The sequence below is a fragment of the Athene noctua genome, chromosome 29, assembly GCF_965140245.1.
Source record: "Athene noctua chromosome 29, bAthNoc1.hap1.1, whole genome shotgun sequence".
Taxonomy (NCBI): Eukaryota; Metazoa; Chordata; class Aves; order Strigiformes; family Strigidae; genus Athene; species Athene noctua.
Genome location: NC_134065.1, coordinates 4,176,648 through 4,191,608, shown reverse-complemented (window position 1 = coordinate 4,191,608; position 14,961 = coordinate 4,176,648). Strand labels below are relative to the sequence as shown.

The 14,961-nt window shown below is 55.9% G+C and overlaps 1 protein-coding gene across 10 annotated transcripts in view; it reads right to left on the bottom strand.

Annotated features, from left to right (window-relative positions):
- The window catches only part of POGZ (pogo transposable element derived with ZNF domain), a 34,480-nt gene that overhangs the window by 2,774 nt on the left and 16,745 nt on the right, over positions 1-14,961 (bottom strand). For 3 of the 10 annotated variants that reach the window (XM_074929363.1, XM_074929362.1, XM_074929369.1), the window contains 15 exons: positions 10,907-11,082; positions 10,008-10,116; positions 8,795-9,088; positions 7,730-7,999; positions 6,865-6,974; positions 6,138-6,472; positions 5,323-5,477; positions 4,829-4,929; positions 3,867-4,013; positions 2,900-3,034; positions 2,319-2,488; positions 1,662-1,802; positions 1,028-1,087; positions 626-738; positions 75-99 (listed from right to left, as the gene is read on the bottom strand). In XM_074929363.1, the coding sequence (XP_074785464.1) occupies positions 75-99; positions 626-738; positions 1,028-1,087; positions 1,662-1,802; positions 2,319-2,488; positions 2,900-3,034; positions 3,867-4,013; positions 4,829-4,929; positions 5,323-5,477; positions 6,138-6,472; positions 6,865-6,974; positions 7,730-7,999; positions 8,795-9,088; positions 10,008-10,116; positions 10,907-11,082 (2,341 nt within the window). The remainder of the gene's footprint in view (positions 1-74; positions 100-625; positions 739-1,027; positions 1,088-1,661; positions 1,803-2,318; positions 2,489-2,899; positions 3,035-3,866; positions 4,014-4,828; positions 4,930-5,322; positions 5,478-6,137; positions 6,473-6,864; positions 6,975-7,729; positions 8,000-8,794; positions 9,089-10,007; positions 10,117-10,906; positions 11,083-14,961) is intronic. The other 7 variants (XM_074929367.1, XM_074929364.1, XM_074929368.1 and 4 more) reach the window with 7 other exon arrangements.

The window sequence follows — 14,961 nt, the reverse complement described above, 5'->3', positions numbered from 1 at the left end:
TAAAGGTGTGGAGGGAACGAACCAACCCCAAACCCAACCCCACAAGCTGAGATCAGCGTTTACAAACAGTTTACCTGGAATGGGACATCCAAGCAGGCCCTGTCAGGAGAAACAAAACAACAAAAACCATTTGTAGCTGAGTGCGCACACACGCCCCCCGCCCCGTTCTCTCGCAGCCAGGATCCGCGTCCCTCTGTGTCCGAGCCCCCCCGCCCTCGCCAGCCCCCGACGGCAAAACCCCGCGTCCGTGCGGACGAACGGGGGGAGCTTGCCTGGGAAAGCTCAGCTCTGGGCAGGGCCCGAGGGGCCGCGGTTCCCCGCTTTAGGCCTGTTCAAACCCAGCAGCTGCGCGAGTCCCCGCGTCAGGGAGGGACAACGGCGTCCCGGGGGAAGAGGGGAACGCGCTGGAGCCTTCGGCCTCGCCGGGACCCGGCTCCGGCAGAGCCAGCCCGGCTCAGGCTTAACTCGCCCATCTCCAGGACAACGAGGCTCCAGAAGGTCCCTGAAGAACTCGGGACTAAGTGCTCAGCCCGGCGCTGAACAAAGGTGCGTCTGACCCGCAGCCTATGAACTGACGTCCCGCGTGAACGTCTCGCGACTTTTCCGCTCCTTTTCAAACTCTCACCTCGGAAAATAATGTTACTAAACTCGTGTGATGGGTTGAAGACCAGATGCTCGGCCATGGCGTCGCCCTCGGATGTTACAAAGAGACAGGAGGAACAGGACAGCTTGACACCACTGGGAGGAAACCAGAGAGAGGGGAGGGCTCAGTACCGGGTGTAAAACACGGGGACACCCCCGGACTAACAGCTGGACACAGCGGTGTCACCCCCAGCACGCACAGCCCCTGTCCCCACCCCAGCCAAGGGACTCCCCACACACTGCCCCCAGTCCACAGGTTTTCATGGGGGGCACAAAACACACAAGAGCTTCTTCAGAAGCAACTGTGGGAGAGCGGAACTGGAAGGTCGGGGAGGGGATGCACGTTAAGAGTCCCAGGGGATTGAGTACGACAAGTTTCCATTACCAGGCAGTGTAGTTTTTAAACAAAGCCAAGTATTTTGGACTCTTCCGAGGAACGTGGTTGCTGGAAGACAAAAAAAAAAAAAGAGTTTATTAAACGTCAGAATTATTCTGGGCATTTGAAGAGCTATAAATCCATGTGAAATACAGCACATTTACAGAGACAGACCCAGTCCTGGTTTTAGTGATATTCTGTCTGCCAGTCTTGTGTTCAAGAAAATGAAAACTCTGTGTCTGAATAAAAACGCCTGCACAGAACATCCGAAGTGCCCAGAGTTTGGAGTAACTCTTCTGCCATCCCGCTCTGTGGTCTCTCCACGGTCCCGTACAGACCCGCAGGCTTGGACAAGCACGGCATAATTCCCCCCCGCCCCCTTCTGAAAATCTTTAAATTATTAAATCCGAGGGTTTCTCAGGAGATCCCAGGAGGGGTGAACACTTGAGTTTCCTGCAGCAGCACGTGGCTGCACCACGAGCCCCGGGCCCACCCGAGAGCCCCCGCCCGCGCCGACAGACCCTGCCGCCGCTCCCGCGGCCCCCCAGGGCCAGCCCAGGCCACCCCCCGCTGCCGGGGGACGGACGGACAGACCCGGGGGGCTGCTGCGCTCGGGCCGGGGGGATTTCAGAGCCCCACGTACTTGATCATGTGGTTGGCGTAGGCTCTGGAGCAGCACGTGCTGTAGCGACAGAGCGAACAGTGCACGTAGGTGGGGAAGTGGTTGGGGAAGTCGGGGATCTCGAAGCTGCACTCCAGGCAGGTCTGTCTGCCCAGGACGCTCCTGCGGGGAGAGGGACGGTCTCGTCAGGGCCTGAGCAGGGATCCCGGGGCCACAGGTCATCAGGACAGAGAATTCCGGAACCCTGCAGGCCCCACTAGTCCCATCCTGCACCCCAGGAGGCTGCCGTGCGCCGGTGCCAGGCTGAGCACTTCCCACTTGCTGTAGTCAGGAGGATTTACGAAGGGGTAATAAATTTAAAAAAAACCCAACAAAACACACAAAACACCCAGAAAAAATATGAAGACAAAGCAGCAGGACCCAGGGTGGGCATAAAGCCCTCGCGCCGATGAGATGCCACTGTTTCTATAAAAGCAGCAGCTGACTCCAGCCTCGGGCGGAGCAGTTTGGGGGAGCAGCACCCTCTGGGTGTGACGTTTCCTCGGCAGCGGGTGAGGCAGAGCTGCCCAGTGCTGAGGACCCCCCGGCCCGTCGCTGCGGCATTACAAACTACGCTCCCTTTCAGAACACACACAAAAAAAAATCTGTTAAAGGTGACATTTAGCAAAAGGCTCTGACATTTTTTTGACGGCTCTCTTCTGGACGCTCCTCTGGACGGGGGGGTACAGGAAGATGGGCTGGGGGTCGGCAGACGACAGCGAGGTGGTTTCCTGCCCTGGGCCCTGCGGCACGTCGCTGGCAGATATCGGCACCGCCCGCGGCTGCCCTCTCGACGCCCGGATCGTCACCTGCAGCGAACACACCCGCCCGTGGCTCCTAAAACAGGAGGGATCGAGCCCAGCCCGGCCTCCTCCGTCTTTCCGACCCCCCGCCCGGAACACGGCGGCGCCCCGGGACGTGCTGGGGCCACCCAGGGCGGCCCCCGAGGGGACACACGAGCCCCAGAACCGCCCGTTTGTGCCCAGCGCCCGGAGACCCCGTCCGGGCGCCTTCACCTGCGGCCGCTCCCGTCCCTCCCAGCATCCCTGTAACTAATCACACACAAACTGGGCAGAATAAAGCGGTTTTCTGTCCCAGGGAGGGCGGTTTAAGCGATGCAGACGAAGCAAACGTCTCTCTTGCAGCCCTTGGGAACTCCCCACCCACTGCTGCGGGTGTTTCCTGAGGCAACGGGGCTGCTGCGAGCGTGGATTTCTCACCTTGGTGCCAGGTTTCAACCCTTCTAATTGTTTGGGCTTTCGGAAAGTTTTGTGGTGCTGCAGCTTGTGTTCAATTTTATCCTTGGCAAATAGGAACTGGAGTCTGCACTTGTTGCAGTGATAAACACTCTTCTTCTAAAGCAAATGCAGATGGAATAGATTTTGTTTTAGAGAAACAGATGTCACAGCACAGCGGGGTTTTTTGTTTAAAAAAAAAAGAAAAAAAACCCCAACGTTTTTCCCCGCTTTGAAACCAAAGGCAGCCCCGTTTTTCTTCAGCATCTGAAAGTCCCTCCCCGCCAAGCTCCGTATCTTGGTGTTTTGGTTTTAAATGTTTTGGTTTGTTTCTTTTTCACTAAAATCATCAGGCTCTGCAGAGACACCAGACCTGGAAGCGGCACGGGACGAGTCTCACCCAGCTTAAGGCCAGGCAGGGTGGGCAAGCAGGGCGGCACGTGGGGCAACCTGCCCTCAAGAGCTGCCCCCCCTCTGCCCGGGGAGGCAGCGAAGGACTCGGGGGCAGATCAACCCGGGCTCTGGGCGGGAGCAGCGCGGCTCGAGTTCTGAAGTACGCTGCAGCTCCACCCACAGAAAATATGTTGTCAACGCAGCCAACGCACACGGCACCAGGGAGCTGCCCGAGTTACGTCCCCTTGTGCACATACAGTATTATTTACTTAACTACGCGGAGATAAAATACTTCCAAGCCCCAGCGACCGGGGAGCCCAGCGCTGGTTCATCACCACACGCAGCGGAGTCCAGCCGAACGCGCTTTTTGCTGCTCGGTAACAACCTGAGCTGCTCCCGAGGGCTCTTCCCCGAGCCGGGCCCTGCGCGGGGTCTGCAGTGACACCCCCACACCCTGCTCGGTGCGGAGCCAACCAGCAGCTGCTGAACCCCCTCCCGCCACCGAGCTCCCCTTCCCCCGTTCTGCCCCCGAGCGGCGGCGGCGGCCCCGACACGGTACCTGGTGCCTCATGAAGTGCTGCTGGAAGGCGTTGCCGTTCTTGAACACCTTGAGGCAGTAGGGGCAGAGCAGGTGCCGCGTGTCCTCGTGGATCATGCGGAAGTGGCTGTCCACCTCGGAGTAGAGCGACGAGCGGTACTGACAGACCTGCGGGCGGCAGCGACCCGGAGTGAGAGCGCGTCGGGAACAATCCCGCTCCCGCCCCGGCAGCAAGGCCCAGAGCCCCGGGTGCTGCTCCCTGGGGCCGAGGGTCCTAAAGGACCTTAAAGAACCTTAAACCCCAAGACAGAAAACGAGGCAGCGTGTGTTCGGAGTAGCTGGGAGAAAGAGATTTGAACTAAATGTGCAAAAAGAAAGTAGCGACAAGTCAAGCTCCAGATCCCCCGGAAAAAAAAAAAAAAGAAAAAAAAAAAAAGGGGGAGACAGTCAGTGCAAAGCAGTTGCAACACATTAAAGAGCTGCTTCTTCAGGATCTATGTAAGACGCAGAATTTGGACCGTGATCTGTTTTAACATGACATATTTTAGAAGCTTCTCTGATTTTTCTTTTTGGAGGGACAGTGTTAGGGCCTCTGGGTGGAGACGGTACGTTCAGAATCAACTCAAGCACAGATCTCACGACAACAGAGTGTCAAGAAAAGGTGTCACACAAGCAACATAATCTCATCTGCTCCAGTGACAACTTCTCTTTATGGCACAGCAATGTGCCTGCAGGCCCTGGGAGGAAAAAAAAATAAATTAGGCTCAGAATGCCACTGGGACTAAACAACCGTCTGCCAGAGCTGGGGAGCGGAGGGAAACGTTCCGTGTGCCCCGAGAGCCACCGGGCCGCGGCGAGGAAGGAAAGGCGGCGGCTCCGCGGCGCTGGGCCACCGCGAGCCACACACCTGCTGAAAGTGCCAGATCTCCTCTTATTCTCCCGGACGCACTCCTAATACTGAACACCTAAAGCACCTTTAATACCTGGCAAACGTAGGGCATCTCCCCAGGCTTGTGAGTGTCCTTCATGTGCTGCAGGAACATGGGCTCGCTCTCGAACGCCCACTCGCAGATCTTGCACTTTGCTGCAAGAGAGGAACAGCAGGTAACTGCTGGGGGACCAAAGCCGACAGCAACAACTGTCAAAACAAACACCCACCCCTCAAAAAACTACCTCCGGACTCTTGTAATTGGGGAGACAACAAAATCTATTCTGAGAGGTTTCCAAAAGGCAGCAAAAGTTGTCTTAGAACGGCGGGTACAAGATGTCCTAACTCTGGATCAGGCGTCCATCTACTGATAAAAACTCAGCTCTACCAGGACGCTATTGCTGGCCTCAAGCTTCAGGATATTCTTGACAGTAAATGTGCAGCGATGCCACCGAGACGGATTCTCCCGGTGGCCCCCAGGGCGGAACAGACGCTCCTGCCCCGGGAGGAGGCAGAAACCCTCCGAAGCCTGAACCACCCACCACTTACTTGTCGACTCGTAGGGACTGTGGACGTTCTCCAGGTGGCACTGGAGCTGGAAGGGGGTGGAGAACTGTCTGTAGCAGTGCTGACAGATGGTGTGCACGTCCACCTCCCCGTTCTGCTGGTCCAGTTCAACGTGGTGCTTCATGTGGTTCATAAATCTTATGGAGGCCAAGAGAAAGCGCGTGAACAGAAACCCAAACATTTTGCACCTGTAACCCTGCAAGCACCAGGAACTCTACACCACAAGGTTTTTAACAGCATTAAGATGTTTCCTTCTTGCTCTTCCCATCAAAAGCAGGCAAAGCCTCCTGCCCAGAACCTCCTGCTCTAGGGGAAGGCAGAGGACGGGTCTGCAGCGCAGAGGCTGCACGACCGGCTTCTGACCCCAGCCTGGCGCTCAGCTGATGATGACAAAACATTTCAACTTGAAAGAAAAACCACTAGTCCAGTTATCACAGTGGAACAACACAGTGGCTCGCTCAGAAGAACACACTATGTCATAGAAACATTTTCTCCCTCTGCTGAAAGCGCACTGAATAGAGAGCAGTTCTTCACCGAGAATTACTTCCTATTATCCGCTAAGACTAGCGACGAGCAAATGAGACTCCTCTGCCGAAGAACATAAATGCCGTTATTCTAACCACGCAATCCTCTTACAACTCTTGCCCTGACTGGACTGTGCGACAATGGGCAGATCTCCCCCTTTTGTGCTTCAGTTCTGGTCTTAAGCTGCAGCCTGGGGAGGCTGCGGGGCCCGAGAGACCGACGCCAACGCCTGGCCTGTGCTCCCGCGGGTCCCGCCGCCCCGCGCCCCTCACCGTATGTTGTTCTTTAGCCTCTTGGTGCAGTGCGGACACCTGAAGGAGGTTGGGACCTTGGGGAAGTTCAGCAGCTGGCTCACTTTGCCGCCGTCTCTGCCGTAGTAGAAATCGTCCACCAACATGATGAGTTTACTCTGGGATGAGTCAACCACGTTTTCGCTCGGCTCTGGAGCTTTAGCAGGGGGGGACAGCGCAGGGATGGGAGTAGAAGAGGGGGGTGAAGCAACAGCTGTAGTTTTTTCTGGAGATGGAGGCTTTGCAGATTGAATATTTGGTTCAGATTCTGGCGATTTTCTTTTCTTGAGGAATTTAACCATTTCAGGGCAGCAGTACTAAAAGGGAAAAAAAAACCCAACACAAAAACACCCCAGACATTAAACCGTATCTAGGGAGAACCACACATACTATCAAACAAAGACTAACCAGTACTAAGAAAAGACAGAGGAACTCTAGGAAGCTTGAGGAGAGCAGAGCAATATCTCGTTTTCCATTTCCATTGTTTCCTGACACGTAAGCTCAAACATAAAGGCACCGCCTGGCACCAACAGGACTCGGAGGCGAGGCCCTGCCTGCCCGCAGGCAGCGATGCTGTGGAAGCTCTTCCGAGGCCTCTCCTTTGCCTCTCCCTTTCTCCTACGTTCTTCCTCTCCACGGAAGTCCCTGATCTAGGGAGAACTGCTCCTTCACTCCCCGCTGCCGAGCCATCGCCCCTGCAGTTACTTACACACATGTGGCCTCTCAAAGCTTCGGTGACTCGGAACTGAGCGTCACACCTCGGGCAGACCTTCCTGCCACCGTCTTGCAAATCAAATGTGGGAATAGGAGATGAACTGACTGTAACAGGAAAAACACAAAACAAAACTAGAAAAATCTTTAATCTAGGCAAGCTTTCCGGCACACTGAAACGCTTTAGTTTCAAGAGCTGCGCTTTTGACTGCTAACTAGGCTGGAAGAGGCACGGAAAAGGCGAAAGCATGCAAAGTTCTGACAGTCTGTGCGACTGGACAGAGCCCCCAGCAGCTACGGGAAGGAGTGGCTCAAAACTGGACTGAAATCAAAACAAGAAGGAAGAAAGATCAGCTCAACTCATCTCCCCTTTTTTCTTTAATCATTTGTTTGCTTTGGTTTTCCATCAGACTACACTGCCTCATCTTCACCTCCAGCTGAAACTCAGAATACAGATGACATGGAAAGTACCTTAAATCAGCTTCTGGCCTCCCGAACACCTTAGGAAGGTGTTTTTTTTTGTTTGGTTTTTTTTTTCGGAAGAAGAGAAGCAAAGATTTTATCCTTTTGCCTCCTTGCACAGAGTATTTCAGGTGCGTGCGTGTTCTCGAGATGGCAGCATGCACACTAACGGTTCTGAGTGCAAATTAAGGTATGCAAGCAGATATCCACAAACAAAAGACAATCACCGGACAAAACGTACAGGTCGAGATGAAGAAATTAATCGCAAAAGCTTTTCAGGTGTTTATGCCTCTTGTGAAAGCTCGGCAGTTACAGGTTAGCCTTTTTTTTTTTTTTAACTCCAGAAAATAAACTTGTGAATCTCGGCAGAACCAAGGGAGTGCAGGAGCCCCAGACCATACCTTTTAACGATGACGACGACGACGACGACTCTGAAACACTAGATCTCTGGGAACCATGCACGGGGCTGCTGTTGGAAACCACCAGCGGGCCAGGGCTCTGTCCTAACGAAGGAATGGTGTTCAGGGTATTCACTAGCTTAGCAACCTCATTGCCAGGGCTCTGTCCTAACGAAGGAATGGTGTTCAGGGTATTCACTAGCTTAGCAACCTCATTGCTGTTCTCACCAGTCACTCCGGGTCTCTTTACAGTCACAAAGCTCGCAATACTCACTGCCAAGGGAATGGATAATACAAGAACACTAATGAGGAATCAGTGAGATCTGATCCACGGTGCGAATCCCACCCCCAGCTACAACGCCTTCTCTTCCTCTGCTGCCCGGAGCCTTCACCAGCGGCGACCAAGCCACCAGTTGCCCTGCCCAGTAATGCCGAGGACGGCCAGACTGGGCAGGGAACCTCCCTGACCTTCCGGGTCACACGCCAAGACGTGAGCCAAGTCCCACGATGAACTCAACAGGATACTGATGGTCACAACAATTACTCGTTTTTCTCTTCTAAATGCAGCTGTATATGATTACGGCCACTTAAAGCTAAAACCAACCTGACTACTTGCTGTGTGAAGAAGTATATTTATTTTTTTTTCCCTTTTTAAATCGTCACTATTCTTGAGCAATCATTTCACTCGTGAATTCAGCCAACGTTCAAGAAAGAGAAAAAGCAACCCAGTTTCTGCATGTGTTCATCATGTACTTCACCTTTTAAAAAACACAAGTGATTAACCAACAGTAATTTTCACTTTTGGGGACTCCTAATTGACGGGCTCAGAACATTCTACAAACCCAACCTTAACTAGTTCCCAAACCAAACTGGACGCGATGGCAGGACCAGCCTCATTCTCCACGTTGGCAAGAGAGCTGAAGCGTGAGTCAATGACAGAGGCAAAAATAGAACCCAGGAGTTCTGACTCAACTTCTGCCTTTTAGCTGCTGCGCCGTATGTTTGAAGCTCAAATTATAGACAGTGTTATACGCTCGAGCGCCCTCGCTTTTCCATGGCAAGTCTTACCTAATTTGGGGTTAGTAGCTTGACTGGATTGCCCTGGCTGCTGCACAGTTAACTGTCCAAGGGTGCTTGGCTGCGTTGCGGTAGGAGTTGTGGAGGTGCTGGGAGTGGACTTACTTTGCTGTTGTGCCTGGGACTGTGGTACCGTGCTCCTGATGGTGAGCGTGGCCGGAATGACCGTAGTGAAAGTGTTGGTGGTGGGTCGGACCGGCATGGTTGTACCTGGTCTCACCTGGGCCATTTGAGAGAACACCTGAGGAACGCCAACTGCCGGCTTAACAAACTGGGTACCCGGGGCTTCAAAAACAAACCAACAGACACGGCGCGTCAAGTTACGGAAGCCCGCTCCCGCGCGCCGAGCGCAACCTGTTCTCCAAATTTTGAGCTCCCCAGACGCCCAGCAACTCCAGGGGAAGCTTCAAGCGTTCAGCACCTTAATTCCACTTCCCAACCAGACTAAGGGTGAACGCGGACGCAGACGGAGCGAGGACTGCATTTACAACTTTCAGGTGGAATCTTCCAAAGGGCCCGAGTGGCCTCGGAGCACAAATGTGTCACGGGGCTCACAGCCCTGTCACCAGGCCCAGGGAACTCAGGGAAGGCTTCTGATGGCAGGACAAGGGTGATCCTACAGCTGCAGATCAGTTTGCAGCGCGAGGCTCTGGAGGTTCGCTCTGGGGAGGGCGAAAGGCGACTCAGGCCCAGCACGGCTTTGTGACGCGGCGGTGTCCGGTGACACCCCGGGTCAGTCCCCGATGGCGTGGGACAGGATCCCTCAGCAGAAATTCGTGCTGGAAGAGTTGTCCTCGGGGCGAGGGGCTTGGCTTCCAGAACTAGCACGGCATGGGGAGTGGGGAAGCAAGGAGGAGGGGTGCTGATGGGCTGGGACTTTGGGATTCAGTTAGCTGAGGAGGGTTTTTGAAGAGGCCAGATCACACGGAGCTCAGAGACAGACGCTCCTTCCCGCTGCAAGTCCCCTGCTCTGCAAAGTGGTTACTCCGACCAAAGGGCCGACTCTGCTGCAAAACGGTGAGCAGAATTATGGCCACAAGTACGAACAAATCTCACCTAGTGCAGACCGAAACCCCCCCCGCAGAGCTACTGGATATGCAGGTGAAATACAGATTTCAAATACATACAGATTGATTTTTTTTGTTTAACCCTCGGTACTCTAAACCGGAACACGACAGCGGCCGGGGCTTGCTCCAGCCCTTACCTGGGACGAGGGTGATGGGTCTCACTGTCTGACCCTGCTGCACGTTCAGAACGATCCCAACTTGGTTCATTGTGTTTTGAACAGGCCGCACGTTCCTCACGGGAAATCCCTGCAGTCCAACAGTACCGTTACCCGGAGCAAACTGAGCCCATCTGAATCACTTTCAATACGAGCTTTCTACCTTTTTTTTTTTTTTCTTCTCAAAATCAAATAAGCAAATTAAAAAGACCCCAACCCTGCAGTACTATCGTCTACAGACCAACTGAAGCGTGAGGCCACGCTGTTCCTCACCCAGGAGCCCCATGGGATCTACACCATCCCATACACAGCCTCCCCTCCCCATCTCCTTCCCAAGCACCTACCGAAACCTCCTCCCGGGCCTTAGCAAATGCTCAAAGCTCTCAGGGGACGTTTAGAAAATTTCCCTGCACGTTTCCCAGGAAAACAAAAGCAAGTAGTTAAGTACTGAGCAAGGCTGAAGGAGGCAGAGCCGACAGACGCGCTGAGCCAGCGCTGAGGGATCTGGGGGAGTTGGGGGGGGTCAGGGGGAGGTTTGTGGTTGGGCTGGAGGAGCTTCAGGGGCTTTTCCAACCCGGATGAGTCTGGGATTCCGTGACCCACCCAGAGCAGGGAGTGCGGCCCCACGGGCAGCCCCAGGCCACGTCCCACAGCACCTGCTGACGTGTGGAACGGGCCCGTCTCCTCAAGTGAGATTCAGCCAAAAGCCTGAGAACACGAGCTGCCCCCAGACAAAGCTACTTCTACATCTACCTAACCTAAAAAAGCAAAAAGCCACCAGATTTCAGCTCGAGTCTAGCACCCGCTAAAGCGCCCAGAGAACTGGAAGAGGCGTCTGATTGTTTCTCCGAGAGAAGAGCCGGGGCTGGCCGGGCGCTCACCTGGGTGGTGATGAAGATGGGCTGGCTGGCCACCGGCGAGTTCGTGACGTGGTTGGCGTTCTGCATGATCTGCACAGGTCGCAGCACCGGCTGCGTCACCATCGTGCCCAGACCCGAGGTTGGGTTCTGGGTAAGGATTAGCGGCTGCCCACTCTGCTGAACCAGAGGATTGCCAGCTGGGGGAGGAACACAAACAGCAAAGGTCACGTTTGTCGGGTGAAACGGCCGCTGCTTCTCACACGCACCCCCGTTATACTCTTCAGAATCTGAACGCGTTTTCCAGAGCGTGCTTCAAAAGTAAACTTGTGAAAACAGACAACCCTTCTATGTAGGGTGTCAATATTCATATTTACGCTTCGATTTTCCAAGCCTAGGAACTAGATGTTCAAAGGACATCCAGGAAAATCCGCATCGACCAGCTTCTGGCCACCCCAGTTCGCACCAGCCCCGAGACCCCTCCCGGCAGTTGGCCGGGGCCTTCAGTCACGATCCCACTTGTCCCACGTGCCTTCCCCGTTCCACGAGCTCCCACTTTCAATGTTTACACAGAATGAGGGAATTCAGACCCAGGAATATCACCCCATTGGTTTCTGGCAACTTGGGGGGCAAAGCTGCACCCAAACAAAGATCAGGAGAGTCTCCACCTCCTGCCAGTGTCTGCGGGCACCTGAGATGGGGAAGGAACAGAAGGAACAGAAGAGGAGGGAGGAGGCTGTGGAGAACCACACCGGGGAAAGGTGGGATGAACCGGCCCACAGCCACCAAGGAACTGGTTTAGGAACCCAGAGCAAACCTCTGCCCCCGACGCTCCGCAGGGCGCTGCCGAGGCGGCTCCCCTGCGGCAGACACAGCTCCCTGCTGCCCCTTCCCCGCCAGACGGGGCCTTTTTCCACAGAAACCCCTCGCTCTGCGCGGGGGGCAGCTGCGGGGCGGGGGGCAGCTGCGGGGCGGGGGGCGATGCCCGCACAGGCCCGGCTCTTGTGCTGGAAACGGAACCATGACGGGAGCGAAGGACCACGGATGAGACGGGGGTTTGCTTCCGAAGGTTATTGACTATCACCTGGCAAAAACTGAACCTCAGCCCGTTAAGCAGTTCAGCAAAAAATTTACTTTTTCCTCCGGGGATCACGACACCTTCATCTCCCAGGGGCCTGGCGCAGGTGACGGGTGGGTCGGGCTCGGCTGGACGGCCGGTGCCCGCCGAGCTGCTGCATCACCGCCCTTCTCAGCGGGGCGGGCGGGAGAAAATAAGATGGAAGAAACCTCGTGGGTCAAGATTGGGGCAGATTAATAAAGAAAAAGCAAAGGCCGAGTGCAGAAGCAAAGGAAAACAAAAGATTTATTCTCTACCTCCCATCAGCAGGCGAGGTGCAGCCACTTCCCGGGGAGCGGGGGGCTCCCGCACGCGGGGCGGCTGCTCCGGAAGACAAAACATCGCAGTAACAAACACCCCCCCCGCCCTTTTCGCCACGAGCGGCCGCCGTGCGGTACCGGACACCCCCTGGGTCAGGTGGGGGCAGCTCTCGGCTCCGTCCCCTCCCGAGAGCTCGCCCAGCCCCTGCCTACGGGGCGAGGGGAGCGCTGGAGGCGCGGGGCTGCGGAGCACCGGGGGGGGTGGCATGGACCCGGCCCAGGGGCAGCGAGGGGCTCACTGCAGCAAGGGTGAGACACGTTAATTCTTCCCAAGTACCGCAGGGGAGGGGACAACACTTGAAAGAAATAATACAGACTACAAATATTTCAAACTCAACTGCGAAAAATGAGCAGGATCCTTATTTGGGCTCCAGTTCCCTCTTCCTCCATCCCATTCCCCCTCCCGAAGTGCAGCTCAGTCGGGTACCGGGGGTTTGGCCCCGCTCCGTCCTGCTCCCACCACGGCCCCCGTCCCACAAAGGGCTCCCCAGGGGCAGGGGGAGGCGCGATCCAGGAGCCCCCCCGGAATCTTCCCGCTGTAGATCTGCGGCACAAACAGACACGAGACTGACAGCACAGCCACGTTGTTTCAGGGCTACAAACGGGTCCAACGTTACCACAACTGCTGCTGTTGGAGGAGAGGGCTGCCGCACCCGCACAGCAAATGTTTCCTCACTGTAAATCCGGGAACAGACCTGCCGCACGCCAGAACGTTCCGACCCACAGCCAAAACAGCTTCTTTGAATGAAAGATGCTTCACGCTGACAGTCTGCATGCTGCCTGCCTGGCAGTCCTCAGGGCGCACGATCCAAGTGTTTCGGTGAAGCCTGCAGGAGGCAGAGACAGCGGGTACGGCGGGCAGGCGGCAGCAGAGGGTGCGGAGCCAAGGCACACAGCTGGCCCAGGCGGCATCTCGCCTCCCTCCTCCGAGTGCCCCAGAGAGCGGGGGGACCGCTGGGGGAGACACACCAGAGCACAGGGAACCCCCCAAACCCCCATCCATCAGCAGAGAAAACCTCAACGCGAGGCAGAGGATGGAGACGCCGTGAAGGCTGGCAGCCTGTCTTGGAGCAAGTTCTGGTTTAGGGTGAAAACCAACGAGCACAAACCCGCCAGCGCCCGAGCTCGGCGTGGGCTGCCTCCAGCCCCAGGCAGGATCTGCCTCTGCCGCGTTGTGAAGCAGGGTCACGGGAGAGGGACAGGAAAAAGATGGAACGAGCGAATGAAAACTAGAGACAGACTGGATCTGAAATCCTTAAAAAAAAAATTCAGAGAGGTCATCGCCTCACGATATGAAAAAAAATAAGAAGGTGATCGTCGAAGAAGAGAAGTCACAGAAAAAAAGAACCTTTGGACAGTTTGTCAGGTTCTGGACGCTTACATCCCACCTAGTGCTGATGAAGGCCCAAATCCAGAGCACCAGCAGATCCTTTTCTGCTCCCCAGAGCCCCGAGGAGCCGGCCTGGCTGTCGAGGAGCACAGAGCTTCCCCAGCCCCGGCCAAGCGCTGCAGCTCCGCGGCTGCCGGCGCGAGCGCAACCGCCAGCAGCAGCCCGGGCGCTGGGACGGAGGCCGCTGGGCCATCTCAAACGGAGCGTGACAGTCGCGTTTCCAACTTCTTCTGGCGCCCCTTTGGTCAGACAAATAATCCGGGAAGATGTGTGGTAGTTGAACAAACAAACGATGACTCCGGGTTTAAGCCGGTTTTAAAGCAGAGACCAGCTGACAAAGAGCTTCTGGTCCAGCCAGTCCAACGGGTTTGACTCTTTTCTCTCTGTGTGGACTTGGCAGGTCCCTGCCAGCTGCTCCCTCCTGGGGTGCCATCATCACCAGACAAAACAATAGCCGCAGCATATATATAAATACTCTTACTTACCACAGACTACAGGTTCTTTTCAATGTGACCAGGATGGACACAGTTCTATGCCCAATTTTTTTTTTTTCCAGGCTTTGGTGGACTTCTGTAAGCGAGAACAAGCAGCCTTCTGGAGTGGCGTGTCCCAGAGCGTGCGGTGCTTCTCTACATCGCTCCCAAGGTCTGCAAGGCTCCCACAGGTCCTGGAGCACTTTCAACTCACCGGCTAAGACAGGTGTGCATAGATTCACTACTTCATCTAGGGAGAATGAGGGGACTGGCAGAAATCAGCTGCTGGGAAAGAACAAACTAGGTTCTCCTCTTCTCCTGCCTCTCAAGTGAACGGTTTTCAAGGAGCTCGCTGGAAACGGCTTAATTGGCTTCTTGGAGAAGGGCGATTCAGCCCTTGGTGCCGGCTGCGGGAGCAAAACCTCCCGAAGAGCCCACTCAGTCCGGGACACAGGGACCCTCACGAGTCCCAGGCCTCTTCCGACGCTTCTTCAGCCCCTCCTCGGCTTCCAGTCTGCCAGCGGGGCGGCAGGAGCGGCGCCGCAGGCGCGTCCTCCCCTCTCCCTTCGCCGAGCCCCCTGCAGGGGACGCTGCTCCCGGCAGAGCCTCTCTGACGCTCCAGACCCCGCGATGATCCGCGCTCCCCCGCAGCGCGACCCTCCTGCAGAAGAGCTCTGGTGCTGGCGCCCCGGGTCAGTCACCGGGCGCGGGGGGCAGGCGAGCGCAGAGCCCGGCCCCGCGGCTCCCCCGCGGCCACAACCCGCACCAAACCCGGCCAC